This window comes from Falco rusticolus, chromosome 8 (genome assembly GCF_015220075.1).
Source record: "Falco rusticolus isolate bFalRus1 chromosome 8, bFalRus1.pri, whole genome shotgun sequence".
Lineage (NCBI taxonomy): Eukaryota > Metazoa > Chordata > Aves > Falconiformes > Falconidae > Falco > Falco rusticolus.
Window position 1 is genome coordinate 10,164,710 of NC_051194.1, and position 21,975 is coordinate 10,186,684.

General features: G+C 58.8%; 2 protein-coding genes across 7 annotated transcripts; both read left to right on the forward strand.

Annotated features, from left to right (window-relative positions):
• The first annotated feature begins 189 nt into the window (after positions 1-189).
• Positions 190-9,960, forward strand: ZNF346 (zinc finger protein 346). Of its 4 annotated transcripts, none has more exons than XR_005105621.1 (8): positions 214-298; positions 407-510; positions 600-695; positions 1,744-1,894; positions 3,423-3,662; positions 6,170-6,263; positions 7,562-8,562; positions 9,561-9,960. XR_005105621.1 is itself a non-coding variant. In XM_037396342.1 (7 exons), exons 1-7 carry the CDS (start codon positions 238-240, stop codon positions 7,665-7,667), a joined length of 852 nt encoding a protein of 283 aa, XP_037252239.1. In that variant the 5' UTR covers positions 190-237; the 3' UTR covers positions 7,668-9,960. The 4 variants fall into 4 exon arrangements, 1 of the variants encoding a protein (XP_037252239.1); XR_005105622.1 differs by having other exon boundaries at positions 9,566-9,960; XR_005105623.1 differs by having other exon boundaries at positions 9,649-9,960.
• A 5,543-nt stretch (positions 9,961-15,503) lies between these two features.
• On the forward strand, positions 15,504-21,760 carry FGFR4 (fibroblast growth factor receptor 4). Of its 3 annotated transcripts, XM_037397186.1 has the most exons (17): positions 15,504-15,597; positions 16,563-16,832; positions 16,940-17,032; positions 17,180-17,346; positions 17,436-17,559; positions 17,842-18,032; positions 18,145-18,283; positions 18,368-18,561; positions 18,799-18,944; positions 19,204-19,325; positions 19,426-19,536; positions 19,683-19,873; positions 20,280-20,402; positions 20,482-20,552; positions 20,798-20,935; positions 21,008-21,113; positions 21,200-21,760. In XM_037397186.1, the coding sequence occupies exons 1-17, from the start codon at positions 15,525-15,527 to the stop codon at positions 21,344-21,346; spliced, it is 2,406 nt and encodes an 801-aa protein (XP_037253083.1). In that variant the 5' UTR covers positions 15,504-15,524; the 3' UTR covers positions 21,347-21,760. The 3 variants fall into 3 exon arrangements, with proteins under 3 accessions (XP_037253083.1, XP_037253084.1, XP_037253081.1); XM_037397187.1 differs by lacking the exon at positions 16,563-16,832; XM_037397184.1 differs by lacking the exon at positions 15,504-15,597 and having other exon boundaries at positions 15,819-16,832.
• The last annotated feature ends 215 nt before the right edge of the window (positions 21,761-21,975 follow it).

Below are 21,975 nucleotides of genomic sequence, written 5' to 3' on the forward strand. Positions count from 1 at the left end.
CGCAGCACCCACTGTGCCGCTCAAACGCCCACAAAGACGGCGGACGGCGGCCCGCACCTCCCTGCCCACAACCGACATGGCCGCCGCCGCCTCCCTTCGCGGGCAACGCGAGGACGCGCACCACTCTCGCGGGAGTCCGCCCCGCCTTTGCTAGGGGCGGGGGCTCGGGGGCGCGCGCGGACGGTTCTCGCGAGAGCGGCGGTGCGGGCGGAGGGGGGGGCGGGGCTGGCGGCGGCGATGGCGGACGGGGCGGGTAGCAACGGGGACGCCGCGGGGCTGCCGGTGGGCAAAGAGGCAGGTGAGGCGGCGGGCAGCGGGGGGGAGGGGGGCGGCCGGACGGGGCGGGCAGGGCCGCTAACGCCGCTAACGCCCCGGTTGTGCCCCCCCCCCTCCCCCCGCCCTGCAGTGGACCGGCTGATCCGGGAGAACGGGCACATCTTCACGGAGGCCCAGTGCAAGGTGTGCAGCGCCCTGCTCATCTCCGAGTCCCAGAGGCTGGCCCACTACCAGGTAGGGAGCGGGGAGCCGCCGCCGCCCGCCGCCGGGCGCCGCGGGGTGCTGAGCGGCGGGGCGGGCGGGTTTCTCTCTGCTTTCTCCAGAGCAAGAAGCACGCCAACAAGGTGCGGCGGTACCTGTCCATCCACGGCGCCGAGGAGCTCGCCCACGGGAAGAAGATGCGGCTGGACGCCAAGCAGGTGAGGGGAGGCCATGGAGCCCTTTGGGGCCTAAACACCGTCGAGCGGGACCAGGCGGTTGCATGGCCTGGGCACCTGCATTGAATAATCGAAGAAGACCCTCTTGAAGATGCTCTCGGAAGGGGCACGGTGGGAGCTGAAGGTGAGAGCTTGGTGCCAGCTGTGCCACCAGGCCTTGTCTCGGCAAGCACGGTGCCTGCTGCCCTTCCCATTCAAACAGCCTCTGTGAGTATGGCTTCCCTGTTTAAACAAACACACATTGCCATTTAGTGATAGTCTTGCTTGAAAGGACAGGGAGAAGTGAACAGGAGCAGCAGCTTGTCAGGAGTATCATTGCCTGACCTTTCCCGTCACAGAAAGCACATAGGGTTGACCATCTACTGGTATTCTCTTTCCAGAGTGATCCTTTTTTTACTTATTCAGGTTTCTTCGGCCAGTAGCTGGAGCCTGTTGGTCAGTAAAGGCACCATGTTCCACTCGGCCATCTGTCTGCCCCATGACTCATTTGGGAAACAGATTCTACTCTTATGATTCCTTCAGCTTTAATCCCTAACGCTCCAGCATTTGCAGCGGGGAGGTGGGGGATAAAGGCAGATGCCTTCGCACATAGTGTTAGGCTTAGAAATGACTGCTGCTGCCTGCTCCACTGGGATTGTGTTGCAGATGACTGAGCTGATAGCGATGTTTATGTTGCTCATTTCACACCTTGCAGAGTAAAAGGCTGCCTGTTCCAATTCTGACAGCCACACACTTAACCTTGTCCTTAATTCATACTGACCAGGGCTGCCCCTCTGCCTGGAGTGGCTCAGTAATGGGTTAAAAAAAAGTAATCTGGTGCAAGAACGCTCTCCAGTGAGGGAGAGGATGAATGCTGCATCATGAAAGTCTTACTCAGTCACACTTCTTCAATCTAATGCCCTAATGTCTCTAATTACCTCGTTTTCTTCGTCCCCCAAACCTTGGTGTTTCTTCTTGTAATACAAAGGTTGGATGAGGTGACCTGCAGACATCCCTCCCAACCTCAGCTACTGTGATTCTGTATGCACAGGACAGCAAGCAGGAAGGCAGCAATGGGGAAGACAGGAACAAGTGTTGTCCCATCTGCAACATGACCTTTTCCTCTCCGGCTGTGGCAACATCTCACTACTTGGGCAAGACTCATGCCAAGAACATGAAGCAGCAGTCCCCCAAAGTGGAAGGTATGACTGCAGCACCTTCGTGTTGTACCAAGGGGCTGTTCAAGCAATGAAAAAGTTGAGAGGTTCATTGGACCCCAAGTGTAAGCTCTTGCATGTGCATATTCTGTGAAACAGAGTAAGCCAGCAGCGTACGTCCAGAGACATGGCCTCTCTTAGCAGCCTGCTTGGTGGACTGGCATTGGGAAAAAGTGGCATGGTTTTTTTGTTTTGCTTGTTAAGGAGAAATGCAACTTGCAGCGGCATTGTACCCATCCCTGCATGCAGGGACTGGAAGAGTGCCGCTCTTCAGGATTTTAAGCTGTAGAAACGCCCATCACAAGATACAATGCTCAGCTTACAGGGAGTGAAGTGACTGGTGAAACTCCAATACAGCAAATTTGTCAGGGCTGCTCAACTACAAAAATGCAGCCTCTGAGTTTCAGGGAGTTGTGAGCTGCAGATAGCTGGGGCCTGGCAGAGTATAGCTGGGAAGCATCAGTATGTGCTTGTGCAGACCTTGTGCTTTTTCCATGGCACCTGTCGTTGAGTGCTCTCATGATGGGATACAGTCCAGGCAGACCTTAGGTCTGACCCGGTGTGGCTGCCTGTGTGTCCCATCCGTTTGTGAGCAGATGGAAAGGCCTGGTGGGTGGGGAAGGAGAGCCTGGGGTGCCATGGCCAGTCAGGACAGAGGGAAAGCGCAGCCTTTGCATGCACCTAAGGGTGGTAGCTTGTGCTAGCTCCGAGCTGGGATCTTCCAAGCAGAAAGTGTCTGTCCCAGGGTGCCTTTGCTAGGTTGTGTGCACACAGGGAAGCCACCTCCGGGGTCAGAGTGACCCATGGGATGTTTTTGTTTTCAAAGCCCTTGCTTTTGGGTGTGAGAGGAGCCTTCAGGAAAGGGTGGATGTACATATGAGCAGTATGATGTGTACCTTCTGTTTCAGCATGAGAGGAGCTCTCTGGTCATTAGAAGGTTCCTTCCTTGCTCTGGTCTTTCGTACCCCATAATGAGAGGGTGCAGGTTTCTCCATCAGACAGGAGAGCCGTTTCTCTGTGTGGATTCACTGCGTCAGACCTAGTCCTGTTCATGCTATTTCTCAGGCAGGGCTCCTCATGACTTCGATTCAGGATCATGTCCTGCACCTGCACAGTGTTTCCAGAAACCTACCCTCCTTTGCTGACATGGGCTTGTACCCGTGTTTTATCTGGGTGATGACAGTAGTAGGTGGAAGCTCATTCATGTCCAGTGTTTCTTGAATACGGCCATGCTTATGTTAAGGAGAAACATGCAAATCTGTTGGGTTTTTTTAACTCTGAAAGTTTTTCTGGCCTATTCTGACTTATCTTACCGCATGCCTTTCAATTCTGCAGTGTTAAGGGAAGAGGTAGGAGCAATGTGAATTTATCTAGATGTCTAATGTTCTTTGTATAGGTTTTGAGTGTTAGGTGTAGTGGGTTATTTTTTTTAATGCAGGTTTTGGGGAAATAAAGTGACTGTTTTTTACCTCTGAGTTCTGTGACTGACCAAGACCTTGAATTCACCCTACAGAAGCAGTGCCCTCACAGAAGCATACTGCTACCCTCCCCACCTCTACTGTGTCTTCTAACGAAGAGAACAAGGACATTACTGACCCAGACAAGTTCTGTAGCCTCTGCCATGCCACTTTCAACAACCCCCTTATGGCAAAACAACATTATGTAGGCAAGAAGCACAGAAAGCAAGAGACCAAACACAAGCTGATGGCACACTATGGCCGAACCCCTGATGCACCAGCATCGTCCTTCATGGGTGAGTTCTCAGCAGGCAGGCTAATAAATAGCAGGGTGGGAGAGCAACAGTATGTGTCTGACAAGTCCATGCAGAGGGGGCAGGGGAGAATTTCTTGTGATGAGGATCTTGATTATACACAGTAAGATTGATTCGGTCAGTGTTATAACCCCCTGGCAGTAAGAGGGGTTTCAGGCAGTGACTGCTCATGATGGTCTTTGGGTTGTGTTTGCAATGTTGTCCAATCAGGAGCATGTCCTTTTTATTCTCAGTGTGGATGATCTAGGGATTTTGGCCGGTACTGTTTCTAGCTGGGTGATTACATCCAAAATGGAAAGATAAAAGTTACATTTGATGCTTAAAAAACATCTTTGGAGGAGAGTAGCCAAAGATGGAAGAAATAGGTTTTAACTACACCTGCTGCTTCAAAGCACATGAAAGCCAGAGAGATTTCTCCCTGAATGCCTTTTTGCTTCTGTGTGGGCACTTCCATCTGATGAACTAATGCAACTCTCTCTGGAGCAAGCAGGAATGTGGAAGAAGAAAAAAAAAGCGCTATTAAGGAGGAACTTTAGGCAGACAGTTAAAACTCATTTGGCTTATGATCTGCTGCTTGTAAGCCCTTCTGCATGATGAGAGCCCTTGGAGCCCAGTGCAAGCATTAAGAGTTCATGGTAGACTCCCTTGTTCCTCCCAGCAGCCCCCTGTTGGACCAGGAAGTCTAGTACCTACTGGATGCTTGAGGTAAATAATAAGCAGGCAAATCATCTTAAAATCTTCTTCAAGGGCTTCTTTCTGTGTCATAAAAACCCACACAAGCAGAAGATTAATTATTCTCATTCTTTGCAGGCCACCTTTAGATACCGGTAGCACTTAGGAGAAATGAGGCTCAATTATCTAAGTAATATTCTCTCCCACATTGCATAGTCGCGTGGGAGATGGAAAAGGTGCTTGGTATCTAGTGTTACCCATCTGCTCTTTACCTAATTAGTGGGGTCTGATGAATGGTTCCACTTCACTGTGACTCAGGCCCTGACAGTGGCAGAAGCCCCAGCCCAGGCAGGCTGGGTAGGTGGACAGTGCCCTTTCCTGTATGAGTGATGTCTCCCGTGAAGTGCTGGCAGAACCAGAGTACCTAAAGACACATCTTCATGGCACTTCAGCTGTTCAGGCGAGGTTCCAGAGCCTGGGCTGTAGTCCGATTGCTTAGATATGACGGGCTGCAGTCAGGGATGCTTTCTCCTGCTCTCTTTGCCCATTTTTATGTGCTAACAGCCATGCCTGTCCCTAAACTTTTCTCTGCTGGGATCTGGCTGGCAGCAGGTAAAGATGTGTTTTTTGCAGTGCAACACTGAGGTGCTTGTGTGCTTGAAGTTCCTCTAGAAACCACCCAGCTGGAATGCAGGAGCGCGGTTTAAACAACTTTGCATACACACCTGTTTGCTGGATTTGCAACAGAGAGATCTTGACCTTGACTGTGCAGGGAGGCAGACCTGAGGGCTGTGGCAGCTCCTCTGGCCTCTCCCACCCAGGTCCAGCTCTGTTTCGAGAGTTGAACGTCCCACTAGAATCTGAAGTCTCTGAGGTGCAGTACCTGGGTGGGGAAATGTCTGCTACATCACATGTTGTGCTTCTCGCTCAGTGATTATGCTGCTCTGCACCCCTCGGGTGAGTCTCCCCTTTCACCTTAAGGAAATATTTTCTTTGTGAGACTCGCCGGCAGAGCCCTTCCCCAGCAAGTCAAAATTCAGGAGCACTTAATATCTTGAGGACAACTGCCAGGATTTTCCCCTGTTAGAGACTCCTGTGCTGAGCTGTGCTGCCCTGCTTGCTGCTCGCCTTCCTGGTATCTGTGACCTCCCGAACTTTCATTCCAGCTGGAGTTGTCATGTTACACAAAACCATTGATCTGTCTAGTACAGCTATTGTTGGAAACCTTTTTTTTTTTTTTTTTTTTGGCAGTTAACTGATACACAGACTGTAACCAAACTGCTTGAGGATAGAGCTTAATATTCTCAGTTGGCACCTCAGCAAGGCTTAGCAGAATGAGCAGAATGCTGTGTTGTGGAACTGGACATTGCATGTAATCTCCTCTGGCTAGTCTTTTTTATTGAAACCTTACAAATTAGGTATCTCCCTCATTTTCTGTTACGAGATGTATACATCAGGAGACGTGGGAATTTGGGAGAGAAGTGGAGTTGCAGAGGCAGTATAGCGTGAGGTTTGGTGTCCTAATGCTGACACTCCTACTGTGTCTGATACTGTGAACTGTTTATAGGAAATGTGTCTTTGTTTTTATAGATGAGCAAACCAGGAAAGCTTTTCATAGTGATTCCCTTCCAGTGACTGACTGATACCTGGTGGGGTAGTGGGATTCTGTGATCTCCCCCTGCTCAGGCTATTGACTTGGTATTTGTCTGTCTTTAGCAGTTTTTTAACACATCCAATGATTGATTATCTCACTTGTTTCTAACTCAGGCACCAAGTTGTTGGCTAGCTGTCTGTGCTAACATTGATGTCTGTTTCAGCTGGGAAGGGGTACCCCTGCAGCACATGTAACATAGTACTGAACTCCATAGAGCAGTACCAAGCTCACATCAGTGGCTTCAAACACAAGAATCAGTAAGTAACGTTCTTGTCTAAGCATGTTCCCAGCCTCGCTGTTCAAATCGATGGCTTAAATAAAACTTGAAATGTAGTTTTCGATGCATATTTCCAGCTCCCTTGCAAGCAGAACAAGAGGGTTTGTGCAAGCTTGCTCTGTTTATCCCGAAGGTGGTTCACTTCGGCAGCTCCCTCTGCACACAGCTCTGGGATGCTGCTGAAGTACAAGTGCCCTGCAGTTGCTTTTGGTTCGTGATGTGGACCTTTGCAGTGAGGGCGTCCAGCATTGAGCTGGTTTCTCTTAACAACTGAGACTTTAATTTAATTAAAGGCTGGCTCAGTGGAGATCTGCTTGTCATTCTAATCTCTTTTGGGATTGCTTGTCTTAAAATTTGACATGTAGTTAGCATGCTCCAGAAACCTAGGCTATATTCCTGAACTTGCTCTCACAGCTGGCAAGTTAAATAATGGCATCCCCAGCACATGTGATTAATCTGAAAAAAATTAGGCTGCCAGATGATTAACACAAAAAAATACTTATTCTGGACACTGTGAAAGTTCAGATCTCTAATTTCAAAGCCTTCACTAAAAGAGGCTCAGTAATGATCATGGGTTGACTAGAGGGCTGCTTAGAAGAAACAGGTATCGGAAAACCCTACCTGAAGCAAGGACAGACTCTTAGCCAAATTTCCCAGAGAGGACAGGAGGAAAACTGGGATCTCTTGTTGCCCATCTGTGGAGTAACAGCCCCATGGTCCCTTGGCTCTCTGGAGTACTTGATCGGAATACACGTGCTCCATCTGTCACCCCAGGAACATTGCAGCTCTTGAGCAGCACAGCTGGCTCAGTGAATAGCAAGTGTCCCATTCTAGATAGATAACATTGAGGATGTTCCAAACACACATGCGTAAATGTTCCCTTTAAGGACATGGACATTGTCCAAGTTTTTTCAGCCACACAACTCCCTTTCAGAAAGCTGCTTCTGGATTCAGTCACCGAGTCCTGTTCCAGGCCAGCTTCTGCAGTCTGAAGAGAGGCAAGATACTTGCTATGTAATGGAAGCTCTTTAACAGTCCTTGAGCTGTGCAATTCTTGAGCTAATTCTACCATGCTAAGGTGTCTGTTTACACACAGGCATGGAAGGCAAGGATGCACTTGGAAGCTTTTCTGGCAAGTTGTTGACTTGGCTGCAGTAGGCTGTTGCTCCACTGGCAGCCGTGCCTGCTGAGCAGTGATTGCAGCTGGCAGATTTCAGAGCACTTCTGACATTGTTTCCTTTTTTTCCTTCTCTTCCTCTTGTTCCCTTCAATATCCAGGATGCCAGGAGCAGTGCCAGTTGTTGGACCGTTCCCGCCACAGCAGTACGTCCGGGAAGAGTCAACTGCCCCAGGAGGCTACAGTTATTTCAGCCAAGACTTCTAGAGCAAGTTGCAGCACTGTTCTTGGAGTTGTTGGTGGCCCAAGAACACACATCCTTTGCCAGCCCACAATGGTTTCATTATCCCTCTGGATAAGCAAAGCCCTACCCTCCTGTATGCACCCGTTGAGCAGAACGGGGACTGAATCTGTCAGAAAAAGGATCCAGCTGGAAGAGACTTGCTAGACAGCAAATACTTCACTCCCTTAGAGTAGTTTTCATTGTGTAATTGCTTCCTGTGAAGGTGGGTGCGGTGTGAGAGGAATTGTGTATCTGGTATAAGGAGGGTTTGGCAACAGGCTGGTAGTGGCCACCTCCTCCCTCACCAGAGCAAATAATGGATTCCTGCACCTGGAGGGCCAGCGTCCCGTGCTCAGAGGTAGCTTTTGCTGGAGGAGAGCTCCTAGACCATAGAGTGCAATGCTTATGCAGCGTGGATGGGACACAGTGCAGGTTGCCTGGCTTTGTACAGGCCTAAAATAGGAAGTACCCAGCATAGCATCTCTTTCCATGCCTCCTCCAGTCAGGTTTGTGTGCAGAATTTCATGAGCCACTGATTACCGTCAGAGCCTTTCGCAGTACCGCAGCTACTGGTTCTGGAGCTGGGTTGTTTGGGTCTGTCTGACAAGTAGTTACAACTTGCGGTGTGCAAACTGCTGCTGGTGGGAGTGGAGAGCTGCAAGAGGGGTTAGCACTCCTGGCTTTCCTCAGCCCTCTGCTCTGAGGATTTCCACGTGGAAGGAAGTAACTGTTTAGCCTGGTTTCCTATGGAAACAGGTGTATGTGATCATTCACCATGTGTGTCTTTACCCCCTATGATTTAAACCAATCTCAGCCAAACTTGGCAGCGGTGGAGATCTCCAAGATCTGAATGCAATCAGCAGAGGAAGGTGGAGCAGGGTGAGTTCATCTCTAATTCTCTCGGGGTCTGCATGGAATTGCAGCGTTTTCCCTACTGCCACCAAAATACTCTGGGGAAGGAGAATTTTAAGGGAAAAGAGAGAGAATAAATCTAGATGCAGCAGAAAACTGTAGTGTAAGTTGGTCAAATCTTTAGGTGACTGGAAAGCTACAAAACCCTTGGAAACCTGCCTTCATTAGTTCTTCATTAGACACTACTTGCCCAGCCCCTCTCTTCAAAGTTCTTACACATTTGTACCATCCTGGAAAAGGATGTTCTGTATTTCAAACCTGGAAATTAAGACTGATGGTCTCTTCACGGTGCTAATGTACTAGATCTGTTAGAAAAGGCCCCAGAAGGAAGGGCAGGCATCTGAGACTGCTCTGTGTGTTGGACAAGCTCTTTAGATGCTTTGCCTGAAGCTAAGGCATTGCCCGTTCTCTGCTAGCCCACCGCCAGAGCCATGTGCGTTGGGCTGGCCTCATGTTCAGTGCCAGTGCTCTGAGTCAGGCGCCCCGTGGCTTTGTCCCGGCATCAGTGCCTCCGTGGAGCTGAGGCTTTGCTAGTCTGTGGCAAATGTCCTGCTTTTTCTTCCACGGGGCAGAAGGCTGCGGATGTGGCCCCCCTGAGGACTCCCCTGGGCGGTGGGGCTGGCAGGAGCACGGGTGAGGGCTGCAGGCACGCTGCACTGCCAGGGTGGGCTGAGTCAAGCCGCTGCCTCCTGTTGTGCAGCCCCAGCAGCTGCTGGAGGGTGCTGTGGGGCCCTTGGCTCCCAGCGATGTGTGCCAGGGGAGCAGCTGACGCCTTCGCAGGGCTGAAAGCCATGCTGTAGAGGCACTTCCAAAATCCAGCGTGCACGCTGGTCAGGTTAAGCAAGGAGAGAGGGAGTTGGTTGCTAATCCTGGTGCTTGGAGTGAGTGCCTTCCCTTCCCCACTCCAGGCTGTGCATGAGCTTTGTTTTTCTTCACCCTGCACATAATCTGCCATCTTCCCGTAGGACAGGCTCCTGCTGGTCTGGGTTCGCCTTCCTAATGTTTTCCAGTCTTGCTCCACTGCTGAGGTCTGACCTTAGTCTCCTGCTACAGAGGGAGTCCTTTTAAACCTTGCGAGCTGATCAATGAGCAGAAAACCGCGATGAAGGAAGTATTGTGCGCCTGATAGCCCTGGATGGCCTCCAACTCCGATCTCTGCTGCTTAGCTCTCACCCTGTTGTACCAGGGCAGGTGCCCGCTAGATGTGCTACGCGTCAACACCAAGAGGGATCCATTTCCAGCACTGCCCAGTCCAGTGTGTCACTCCTGTCTGTGTACTGAGAGTTTTGCCTTCCCCTGTACACAGTGTTTATGTATCTGCTGTTTCCCTAAGGTGAAGCTCTCCAAATAGAGTGTTTATTACTAGTTTTGGGTGCTGTCTCTCTGCTAGAGCACTTCCTGGGATTTTGCCATGCTTCAAAGCAAAGCAAAGGATGCAGACACCTCTGAAATATTTGGAAGGGGTAGGAGGTTTGTGTTCCCATCTGCCCTCCTCGAGGCCGTGCTGTCATCCCATGGCACCCTGAGGTCCAGACAAAGCGGGTAAGTGCTTTCCTCTGCTCTGGCAAGTCAGCGAGGCCTTGGGCACGCCACAGTCACCAAGGGCAAGACAGGACAGTCTGGGCTGGGAGGCTGCTGGCACTTCTGCAAGGTGCCAAAAACATCCGTGACTGCCGCAAGACACCAGGCTGTTCCCTGGCACTGCCGTGGTGGCACACGAGCAGCGTGATGGCTGCTGCTGTCTGTCCGAGGGCAGCTCACTCGCTGGGGCAGGCTCGGGTGCTTATGTCTGGCTGTCCTGCTCCTCCACGGGCAGGGCTGTGGCAGAGCACAGGGGATGGGTGTCCCTGGGTGCGGTGCTGGGCCTTGTGCTGGCACTGAGGGTAGCACTGCCATCAGCCACGTGGGTAGTGCTAGGAGGGACAGGCTACATCCACCTCCCACGGTGCATGGCTCTGCTGGAGCAGTGTGGCTGCTGCTGCCAGCCTGTCCCTTGCTGACCCTTTCCCCTCCTTGTGGCAGGGCTGTGGCACGTCTGGCAGGTCCCGCCCGTCTGTGGGTGCAGGCAGTCCCCGGGACAGGTGCAGGGGAGGAGATGGTGGCCGCAGGGCTGTCTGTACCCCTGCCCCATCTCTTCCCCAGTGGCAGGATGGCTGGCAGCAGCTCTGCCAGGACAGCCACAACCAGGTGGCCCTGCCAGCCATGCTGGAGGCTGCAGTGCCTACGGCAGGTCTGTGCCAGCCCCGTCCTTCTGCTCCAAGCAAAACTCACCGGTGCCCGTCCCACTGCTGGACTGCTCTTGGGGGGCCCAGCGCCTGTGGGCATCCCTGGGTGTGATGGAGCTGGAGCTCAGCTGTGGGGCCAGAGCCACACATACCGGGGGCGGCTGAGGAGCATGGCCCTTGTCCCCGAGGCTGCACCCCAGTGCTGGTGCTGCCGGCCCAGTGCCCCTGCTGGGCTGCAGCCGGAGCTGCCCGGTGCGGCTCTGCCCTGCCGAGGCCTCTGCAGGCAGCACCGTGCCAGCCCAGGGCTCCGGCTGCCCGCGCCACGCGGAGCCCCAGTGCCTTCCGTGCTGGCAGGCACAGCGCGGGGCATGGAGCCACCCGCCAGCCACGTCCCCCGCGGAAGCACTGCTGTCCCCTGCTCATGCCGCAGCCAGTTCCATGGAGCCAACTGCTCCTCCGGCACCGCGTGGGGCTGGGCCCTGGGACCCCCCCTCAGCCGAGGGGAGCTCAGCGCTGGCCGCAGCCCCAACCGCTGCCATCCCTCGTGGCCCCGCTGGCTCCAGCGAGTAAATCAGGTGCAGATGTGAAGGCAGGGCCAGGCGCCTGCTTGCAATTAGGGGCTGGGAGCATCAGGGTGGCCCCGTTCCTGCCTTGCAGCCCCCTGCCACGGCCACACTGCTCCCAGGAGCAACCCACCATGCCCCGTGGGGGACAGAGCTGACAGGCAAAGCTCCTGCAGGTTCGACCCCCAGATGGGCACTGCGGTGCCCAGCCCAGTGCATGGCATGTGCCATGTCCCCAAGGGGAGCAACATCTGTCCTGGCCCCTTGTGCCCCATTCCCTGTGCCAGCTGCAGCCCCAGTGCTACCCAGCACAGCCGGGACGGGACGGGGTGGCAGGGCCGCCCAGCCAGCCCCAGCCCCATGTGCTCCCAGCTCAGCCCTCTGTGCCCAAATCTGTGGGTGCTCCTGCGCTGCGCTGCGGGCTTGGCCAAAGCCCGGGGCCCCGGTGTCCCTGTCCTGCAGTCCCTGGGCCGGGCCCCACGTTCTTGGCTCCTCGGAGGGAACAGCAGGTTCATGTTTGCCAAGTTCTGCCTGGTTAAACCTTAACTGGGCCAGGTTGCTCCATCGGTCCCTCCCTGCCAGAGATAAGGACGAGCAGGTGAGACCAGGGGCTGGTGGGCAGCGCTGCCCTGAGCCTAGCTGGTCACCTCTGCTGCAGGACCTGGCCCCTGCCGGGCATCCAGCCTGGGGTGGGCTGCCTGCCCCTCCGGCGCAGTCCCTGCCCGCCTCAGCAGGTCCCCACTGATAAAAGGGCAGCAGGTCGTGGCCAAGGATGAGAGGTGCCGTGTGTCGAGGCTGGTGGGGCTGGATGGAGCCGGGAGCCCTTGTGCTCAGGGCTGGCCCATCCCCTCAGTGCTGGGGCATTCGCATCACCCTGGCACGTGGCATCAGCTTGCTCAGCCTCAGCCCCTGGACCCCATGCACATACAGGGTAGAGGGAGCCAGGGACCCTGCGCCCCAAACAACAGCCGTTCAGGGAAGGCCAAGAGAAACTTCCAGGAGGAAAGAGCCCCCCAGGCTCTGCCCCCCCCACAAGCCACCGGTGCTGCGTGCACTCATGCTGGCCACAGGTGCCACCGCAGCGGGAGTGGCGTCGAGCACTGGGGCCAGGCACAAGGGGCGGCTGTGTTCCCGCAGCCCCGGCTGCCTTCCAAGAGCAATATTGTTGGCACCAGGCAGGCTCCCTGCGCCGGCAGCGCATACACGGGCCTTTCATGAGGGGAGTGGGGATGATTTACTGCCTGGGGGAAGGGGCAGGGGTGGGAGGATGGAGCCCCAGCGTGCTTGCCCCGGCACCCAGCCTCTTGTGCGTGCTCACTGCAGTGGAACTCTGTGCACGCAAGTGAGGCCGAGGGTCTGGCCAGGGGGTCATCTCTCCTCAGGTGGGCATGGAGGGGAGCGGGTCTCCCTGCCCCATCTGCACCGTGCCCACCCACCTGTGGGGCCTTAGGGACACACTCCCTCCCTGGGCACCCTGCTGCATCTGAGCTCCCACCCTCTGTGGCTCAGTGGCCGGAGCAGCACATGTCCCTTGTGGTGCCACAGCTGATGGGAGCAACCCACGTGGCTGGGAGGACGGGGACAGCAAAGGAGGGTGCTGAGGCAGGGGTGCACCTGCAGTGTGGGGTGCCAGCACTGGCACAATCCCCCCTTGTTGAGCTACTGGTGTGGCAGAGGCCATGGCGGTGCTGCTGGCAGTGGGTGGCAGGCAGTTGGGCTGCGCTGCCGTGAAGGGTTTTTTGTTTGCCATCAGTTGCTGTTATAAATCAAGCCAGGCAGCCCGACCCAGGCCCAGCGCTGCCCCACAACAGGGAGGTGACTGGTTCCCAGCCACCCGCAGCACAGCCCCATCGTGCCCCAGCCCACACCCAGTATCACCCTGGCCCAGCAGGGATGCTTGGTGTGATGCAGACCGAGGTGCGGGCACTGGTCCCTTCACCCTGCTCCCACCCAGCGCCATACTCGGCACTGCGGGACCTGGCCAGGGTATGGGAAATCTGTCCGTGCCCATCCCAGGCTGTGGCTCCCATGGGCTCCCCAAGTTTCAGCTCTCCCCTGTTGTTCCCAGTGCTGGGAACAACCTCTTTTCTCCTGTTTTAATTTGGTTTCAGTTCGAATTAAGCTGAACCCAACATTTTTCTGTGCTTCCAGCACACGGTAAGCTCTGCAGGGGCGGCCGCTGCTCTGTGAAATTGATGTTCTCGTCCGCTTCACGCGCCGGCAGGAATGAACAGCTGCCGGGGGCTGCCAGCCCCTGGGACTGCTCCATGTGCCCCTGTGCCCTGCGGGGGGGACCAGCACCCCAGGGTGGGGACCAGTGCCCTAAGTGGGGAGCAGCGGTGGGTGGGTGGTGCTATGGGAGGTTGTAGCACCAACCTGCCCCTGCAGTGAAACCACGTCGTGCTGGGAGTTGCCGGTTTTGCACCCCAGTGCAGCATGGACAAGGTTGTGCCCAGGCTCTGGCAGCATGGTCCTGTGGGGTGGGAGGTGACAGTGACAGCCGTGCCGCACTCACTTGACCTCAGGATCCGTGCTAAGCATAGGCACAGCTGCGTGTGGGGCTCACCATGGCCTTGGCAGGTCTTGCTGGAAAGCTGAAATGGCAAAGCAGACAGCGACGCAGCGAGGCAGAGGAGCTCTGGGGCTGGATCCTGACCATGTGCTGGGGGCAGCCTCTGTCCCCGCTTACCGGTATCAGGATGCTCAGGGGAAGGTGTGCCTGGGGACCATGCTGGCTTGGAGGCCGGGCTTCCCCCTGTGCCCAGGGGTCCTGCGTGGGCAGGCAGGGTCTGCCCGACCCAGTGCAGGCAGGAGCGCAGGGAAAGCGAAGGCAAAGTGTTTATGGGTCGGATTAGGGTCACTCCAGCCCTGGCTCGCAGCCTCGCGGTGTTTTACGACGCTCCATTATGGGCTCCTAATGAGGGTCACAGCCGCTTTATGGCACCGCAAGCGATAACGCTGCAACTAATTGCAGCACAATTAGTGAGCGGGCTGCCGGGCACCCAGCAACGCGCGGCGCCCAGGGCCACCCGCCGAGGTGGGCGCTGCCGCCGTGGAGCCCTCGGCATCCCCGGGCCCGGGGCCTCCCTGCTCCCGGGGTGCCACGGGGGTAAGCGGGGGCAGAGGCGGCTTTGCCCCCCGCCCCCCGGCCGATGTGCGGCTCCCGGCCTGGCGGCTCGACATGTGGGCTCTGCCTGGGGTCGGGGCGGGGGTGCAGCCCCGGGTGCTTCGCAGCCCCACGCGTTCCCCACCCGCGGGGCGATGCTGCGGCGCCGGGGCCGTGCTGGGGGGTACCCAGGGGCCGCCTCTCGCTGCTGGGGGGGGGCCGGTCCCCCCCCCCCCCCCCCCCCCCCGCTCGATGGCGGGTGGGTTTGCGAAGGACCTGGCGGCCGGCGGAGCGGGGTCGGTCCCCCCCGCTCCCCCCCCCGGCGCCCCGGGCGGGGCGGGCGGCGCCGCTGTAACCCGAGCGCGCCTACAAAGTGCCCGCGCCCGCCGCCGCGCCGGCAGAGGGGGACGGAGCCAGCCCGGCGCGGGACCGGGACCGGGAGCTGGAGCGGAGCCGTCCCCAGCCCGGAGCGGGTCCGGAGCCGTCCCCAGCCGTCCCCAGCCCTGCCCGCCATGGGGCCGCTGTGCGGGGCGCGGCGGCGCTGAGCCCGCCGGCCCACGGACTTTGCCCGGGCCCTGTCCGCGCTGCGCGGGCGGCTCCGCCGAGGGAGCCCGTCACCGCTGGTAACGCCGCCGCCCGCGACCCCCGCGCTCGGGACACCCCGGACCCCTCCAGCCCCTGCAGCCGCGCCCCCCCCCCGTGCCTGGTTAACCTCTCCCAGCGCCCTGGCCGGGCAGCGGCTGGCTGGAGGGGCCGCGTTCCCCGCACCCAACCCGGGGTGCCGTGTCCGGCCGGCCGTCCCTGCCTCCTGTGCCCACCCCCCCTCCCCGGCCCTGAGACGGGGCGCTGGAAAGGGGTCTCACCCTGCCCAGGGACCCCAGTGCTCTGTCTGCCCTCCATGCGCACCCCCCCTCGGCGTGCCTGCCCGGGGGACCCGCCGTGCCCCGGGGACCAGCCCCCGCCTGCCCGGCCCCGCTCATCCCGGCCCTGCCTGTCTCGCAGGGCGGGGGCCGCCGCGCCGGAGGGGCCTGGAAGATGCGACCCCTCTTGCAAGTCCTGCTGGGGCTGCTGCTGGCGGCTGCTGCTCAGCGCAGGACGATGGAGCCAGGTACGGCTGCGGGGGTGGGGGGCTTGAGGATGGGGCGGGGTGGGATGGGGGTCGTGCTTTCTGGATGCTTTCCCCGACCCCCAGCTGGGCAGGGAGCCCCTGGGGCTGGAGGCGCTGGCTGCTCGCCCTGGGCACACAGCCCCACAGCTCTGACCTCGGGGCTGGGGGGGGGGAGCTGGGGGCACCTGGCTGGCAGGGGCACGGCACGGGGGGCCAGTGTCTCCATCACCAGGCATGGCGGTGTGGAGGCTGGAAGGAGCAGGGTGGCTCCAGACACGGTCCCTGCGTTATGGGGGCTCAGCTCGCTCGGCAGACAGGCGCTGCAGGGTTGGACGGTGTAAACGCTATATGGGCTGTGGCTGTTGTGTGTGGCTCGGTCCGTGCCTCTCAGTGGTGGTTGCAGGGGAAGGGCATGTCCCAGGGGACCAGAGCCCCATCTACCCCACATCCCCCCTGTGATGGCCACACAGAGGGCTGGGACACACTTGTGTCCCCCCAGGTCCCCACGTGCGGGTGGTTGGGCTGGGGTGGGTATGGCTGTGCTGGCAGTTGGGCTGTTTCTGCCCTCCATGTGCACGTGCCAGCTGCTGGCCATTGGCAGGCAGGGCACCGCTGCCCAGCCCGGGTGTTGTGGGGGTCCCAGCTGTGCTTGAGGCATGTGGAGGTCTGGTGGCACATAGCCAGGAGGGTTTGCTGCCCTCATTTAGTGAGGCAGAACAGGCTTGAGCACCCTGCGCCACTGCTCCTGCAGAAGGACTGTGGCATGTGTGGCCTTGGATGGGGACACTGCTTCGTGTCCCTGTGCCCCAGGGCAGAGTCCAGCCCTCTGCCTGCCCACAGAGTGGCAGAGCTAGGCACCAGGCTGTCTCACACCACATGCTCCCCACGCTGGGGTGGGTGCATGGTAGGGTCCTGCTGTCTGGGCGGGGTGAGCACTGGGGTGGGTGCTCACAGGGTCTCTCCAGAGCTATTTGAGAGCCCGTTGCTGGAGTCAGAAGAGGAACATCTCCTGCTGGACCCAGGCAATGCATTGAAGCTGTACTGTGACGCCAATCAGAGTGGTGCCAGCATAGTCTGGTACAAGGAGTCCCGGCTGCTTGTCCCGGGGGGTCGCATCCATCTCCAGCAGAGCCTGCTGGAGATCTCGGAGGTCGCCTACGAGGATTCAGGGTTCTACGTGTGCCGGGTGCGGGGCACTGGGGAGATCCTACGCAACTTCACCATTTCCGTCGTGGGTAGGAGCCCCGGCAGCACCCAGCTCCCCCCTGGGGGCACCAAGGCAGCCGCTGCCCACCCAGCCCTGCAGGCAGGGTTGTCCTTCTTAATCCATTTTCCTTTGCAGATGCATCACTGGCATCAGGTGATGATGATGAAGACAGCGATGGGGACAGTCCCCACGGAGACCGAAATGAGGAGCCTGTCTACATGCACAGAGGTCAGTGCCACCCCAGGCAGGAGAGGGCTGCTGGGGCAGGTCCAGGAGCATGGGGCACTGCTGCCTCCTGTGAGCAGCACGAGCAGCTCCGGCAGCCTCCGTGCTGCCCTGCGGCCCCCTCCCACTGTACATCCCGCAATTCCCCAGCTCCATACTGGACTCACCCGCACCGGATGGACAAGAAGCTGTATGCAGTCCCCGCGGGGAACACAGTAAAGTTTCGCTGCCCAGCCTCGGGCAGCCCCAGCCCCAGCATCCGCTGGTTCAAGAACGGACATGAATTCCGGGGGGAGCACCGCATCGGGGGCATCCGGGTAAGGGCCAGGTCCCCCCCACTGCAGCCTCCCCTCGTGGGATTCCGCTCCCCAGTCACGTCTCATCCCCTTACCTCCCGCCTCTGCAGCTCCGGCACCAGCACTGGAGCCTGGTGATGGAGAGCGTGGTGCCCTCTGACCGCGGCAACTACACTTGCCTGGTGGAGAACAGGTTTGGCAGCATCCGCTACAGCTACCTCCTGGATGTGCTGGGTGAGGGCTCCTTGGTGCAGTGCTGGCCTGGCTCCCCACTCCCCCTGTGCCTGGGGGCATGGGGAAGGGGGTGGAGGAGCCTCTGTTGGTGTCCTCTCTGCTGGAACAGCCCATCTGTGCCTTGCACCCAAGGGACACGGGGATGGAGGCCAGGCTGGGGTTGCACTGGTTAGGGTCGGGGAAGGGCTCTCCATGGTTCACAGCAGGTGGAGATGGAGGGAGGAAGGAGCCTCTGCTCTGGGCCCCAGTGTTGGTGACATTGCTCTGCTCTCTACTGCGCAGAGAGGTCCCCACACAGGCCCATCTTGCAGGCTGGGCTGCCCGCCAACACCACAGCCCTGGTGGGCAGCGATGTGGAGTTCTTCTGTAAGGTCTACAGTGATGCCCAGCCCCACATCCAGTGGCTGAAGCACATCGAGGTGAACGGCAGCAGCTACGGTCCCGATGGGGTCCCATACGTGCAAGTGCTCAAGGTAACAAGGGCTGGAAGCACCCAGGTCCCAGATACCCACCCTAAAGTGGTGACGGGAGGTGCACATTCCCTGAGGAGGAGAGATGCCGACCATTCATCCTGCTCCCTGACAGACTGCAGACATCAACAGCTCCGAGGTGGAGGTGCTGTACCTGCGCAATGTCTCCGTGGAGGATGCTGGCGAGTACACCTGCCTGGCGGGGAACTCCATCGGCCTCTCCTACCAGTCTGCCTGGCTCACTGTCCTGCCAGGTAAGGGTAGTGGTCCAGGTGTGGGAGCTGGGACCCCTGGCACACAGGGGCCATGGCTCAGGCCAACTCATTCACTGCCTCCAGAAGAAGAGCTGGTGCGGGAAGCTGAAGCCCCTGAGGCCAAGTACACGGACATCATCATCTACACCTCGGGCTCACTGGCCGTTGCCATGGCCATCATCATCGTGGTGCTGTGCCGGATGCAGACTCAGTCGAGCAAGCAGCCCCTGGAGCCCATGGCGGTCCACAAGCTCTCCAAATTCCCACTCATCCGACAGGTGGGTGCCGAGCTGGAGCCCTGGCAGCGCAGGGGGACCTTAGTGACCGACTGGCTCCGTGAGTGCCACTTGTGCCTGTCACACCTTGCCCTGCCACCAGTCTTGGGGCTGCCCTCCCCACTGCCTCCTGCAGCTCCCTCACCCCATTGCTCTGAGCGAGGGTCTCTAAGCACTGTTTGGTCTCTGGCCCTGGAGCACGGGGCAGGATGGCTGAGGTCCCCTGGGCTCTCTCCGCAGTTCTCCCTGGACTCCAGCTCCTCTGGGAAGTCCAGCACATCCCTGATGCGCGTCACTCGTCTCTCCTCCAGCTGCGCCCCGATGCTGGCCGGGGTCATGGAGCTGGACCTGCCCCTCGACACCAAGTGGGAGTTCCCGCGAGACAAGTACGGTGCCACGCAGGGCAGGTCTGGGTCTGGGGACTGCTCTCCCCAGCTGCCCCTGGGACAGCAACACATGGGTGACATACGGGGAGGTCTCTGGGTGTCACCAGACACCTCAGCACTGCCATAGCCCAGGGCACTGGGACTCAGCTGGGAAGGAGGGGGGCAGCCTTGCTGCCTCTGCCCCTGGGGGTTCAGCCACGTGGTGGTGGGGAGCGGGGCCGTCCCTGTGGTCCCTCAGCATTCTACCTGTCCCTGCCAGGCTGGTGCTGGGCAAGCCCCTGGGGGAAGGCTGCTTTGGCCAGGTGGTGCGGGCAGAGGCTTACGGCATTGACAGAGACCGGCCGGACAGGGCTGTCACCGTGGCTGTCAAAATGCTGAAAGGTAATGGCTCTCCTGCCAGTGTCCCAGGCACAGAGGTGGCATCAGTACCAGGCTGCAGTGCCACCCCAGCTGGCACGGTGACACAGCCCTCTTTCCCCAGACAATGCCACTGACAAGGACCTGGCTGACCTCATATCCGAGATGGAGATGATGAAGCTCATGGACAAGCACAAGAACATCATCAACCTCCTGGGAGTCTGCACGCAGGATGGTGAGGGGGCTGTGCGGGCACGGTTTGGGCAGGGCATGGGCATGGAGTGGGAGCAGGGAGTGCGGGCTGTTGAGGACAGTGGCATGCAGGACGCTGGGGAGGGAGAGGGCAGGGCAGGGGCTGAGTGGAGTGGACACCCTTCCCAGGGCCGCTGTACGTGATTGTGGAGTTTGCCGCAAAGGGCAACCTGCGCGAGTACCTCCGTGCCCGCCGCCCCCCAACACCTGACTACGCTTTTGACATCGCGGCAATGCCCGAGGAGCAGCTCTCCTTCAAGGACCTGGTCTCATGCGTCTACCAGGTGGCCCGTGGCATGGAGTACCTGGAGTCCAAACGGGTAGGGCTGGCACAGCCCGCACCGGCTGCCTGTGCTCAGCACAGCTGGAGGGGCATGGTGGTGACGGGGAAGCTGTGTGTCCCTGGTGAACCTAGTGTCCCTGTGGAGAGGGAGCCCAGCCCCTTCCCCCTGTCTGTCCAGAACTTCCCAGCCACATCCAGCAAAGCTCTGGGCAGCACCTCCCCAAAACCATGGGGTTTAAAGCCTGACCCACCTCCTGGGTGTCCCCCGTCACTGCACCTGTCACTGCAGCCAGCTGGGTTGCCACCAGAGATGTGGGGAAGGGGGGCCAGCAGTGCCAGGGGGTTGTGTGGGAGGGGAGCAGCAGCTCTGGGTGTGGGGAGGGGACACGGGGAGCTGCAGCTGCCATCTCACACTCCCTGCGGATGACGCGCTCCCCTGGCAGTGCATCCACCGTGACCTGGCTGCCCGCAACGTGCTGGTCACAGCAGAGAGCGTGATGAAGATAGCAGACTTTGGCTTGGCCAGGGACGTCCACGACATCGACTACTACAAAAAAACCAGCAACGTGAGTGGGGGCCCTGGGAGAGGGTTGGGGGGTAACAAGGAACCCCAACCAGGGCTGAGAAGGGGGTTTGCTCCCATAGGGTCGCCTGCCAGTGAAGTGGATGGCACCTGAGGCCTTGTTTGACCGTGTCTACACCCACCAGAGTGATGTGTGAGTCCTGGGGCTGCTGGGGGCTAAAGGTGCTCTCAGGTGTGGAATGAGGGTTCCATCGGTCTGGGACGAGGCAGCACCCCTGGGGTTATGCACGTACTGGAGGGTCCCCATGAGTAGGACGGGGTACTCCATGGGGACTGCAGCAGTGGGGCACATCTTTCCCACGAGTGATGCCACCCTCTCACCTGCTCGGGGAGGTTCCTAGGACATGGTTGACCACCCTTTGCTATGTGTGATCCCAGGTGGTCCTTTGGGATCCTGATGTGGGAGATCTTCACGCTGGGTGGCTCCCCCTACCCTGGCATCCCTGTGGAGGAGCTCTTCAAGCTGCTGAAGGAGGGGCACCGCATGGACCGGCCATCCAACTGCACCCATGAGCTGTGAGTAACCAGCCAGGTGGGGTGGGCAGAGGGCACGGTGACACCTCGCTGACACCCCTTTGCCCCCCCCAGGTACATGCTGATGCGGGAGTGCTGGCATGCCGTGCCCTCGCAGCGCCCCACCTTCAAGCAGCTTGTGGAGGGGTTGGACAAGATCCTGGCGGCTGTTTCAGAGGAGGTGAGTGGTGGGGGGTCCGGTGGATGGTGGGCAGGTGACACGGGCGCTGAGAGCACCGGTGCTGACGGCACCATCTCTCCCTGCAGTACCTGGACCTCTCCATGCCCTTTGAGCAGTACTCGCCCTCCTGTGAGGACAGTGCCAGCTCCTGCTCCTCCGATGACTCTGTCTTCACCCACGACCCGCTGCCGCTGGCTCCCCGCCTCTTTTCATACCCCAGTGTGAGGACTTAAGGGTGGGCAGGGAAGGGTGATGCTGAGGCCACCTCTGCCCTCGTGGGGAGCAGGTCTGGGTTCCCGCAGGTTCCCTGCTTTGCCAGGTGTGAGCGGTGGGCGGGCAGGGTGCTGAGCCACAGTGCTGGGGCAGGGTGTCCCTCTCTCTGGCCTCCGTTTCAATGCCTTCAGTCGTGGCTGAGACCTGCCTGGCATTGCAGGGCAGTGGGAGCCAGAGCCTCTCCAGGGTGGGAACTGCCTGGGATGCCCATGGCATTGCCCCAGGAGCTGGGCTTTGGCCAGTGCTTCAGTGGAAGTGTCTCTGGGTAGGAGCCCTGCTGCCTGCCGGGCTCCTGCTGCATCTGTACATAGCCACAGAGATGAATATTTATGTACATGAAATATCAACCTGATAAATTATTTTTTTGGAATAGACCCCAGTGCAGTTACTGGGCTGCTTCTGGGGGCGAAGGGCACAGCTGAGCTGGGAAGGTGGGTCAGGGGCTGCCTCCTCGCTGCCTCCTTGCCCCAGCCAGCACAGGGGCCTGCGAGTGCTCCCGGGGGACACGGAGGCAGTGCCACAGGTGCAGGAAACGATGTCCCCACTCCCGTGCCTCCAGGCCCGCTCCAGCACAAAGCACCCTTGCATC

What these genes read in the sequence shown, in the direction of transcription:
- ZNF346 (XM_037396342.1), top strand. Translation starts at nt 238, where the DNA reads ATGGCGGACGGGGCGGGTAGCAACGGGGACGCCGCGGGGCTGCCGGTG. An exon ending in GCAGTCCCCCAAAGTGGAAG is followed by an intron (nt 1,895 to 3,422) that starts GTATGACTGCAG and finishes TTCACCCTACAG; the next exon opens with AAGCAGTGCCCTCACAGAAG. An exon ending in ACCAGCATCGTCCTTCATGG is followed by an intron (nt 3,663 to 6,169) that starts GTGAGTTCTCAG and finishes TGTCTGTTTCAG; the next exon opens with CTGGGAAGGGGTACCCCTGC.
- FGFR4 (XM_037397184.1), top strand. Translation starts at nt 15,887, where the DNA reads ATGGGGGCTCAGCTCGCTCGGCAGACAGGCGCTGCAGGGTTGGACGGT. An exon ending in CTACCTCCTGGATGTGCTGG is followed by an intron (nt 17,560 to 17,841) that starts GTGAGGGCTCCT and finishes TCTACTGCGCAG; the next exon opens with AGAGGTCCCCACACAGGCCC. An exon ending in TCCAACTGCACCCATGAGCT is followed by an intron (nt 20,936 to 21,007) that starts GTGAGTAACCAG and finishes TGCCCCCCCCAG; the next exon opens with GTACATGCTGATGCGGGAGT.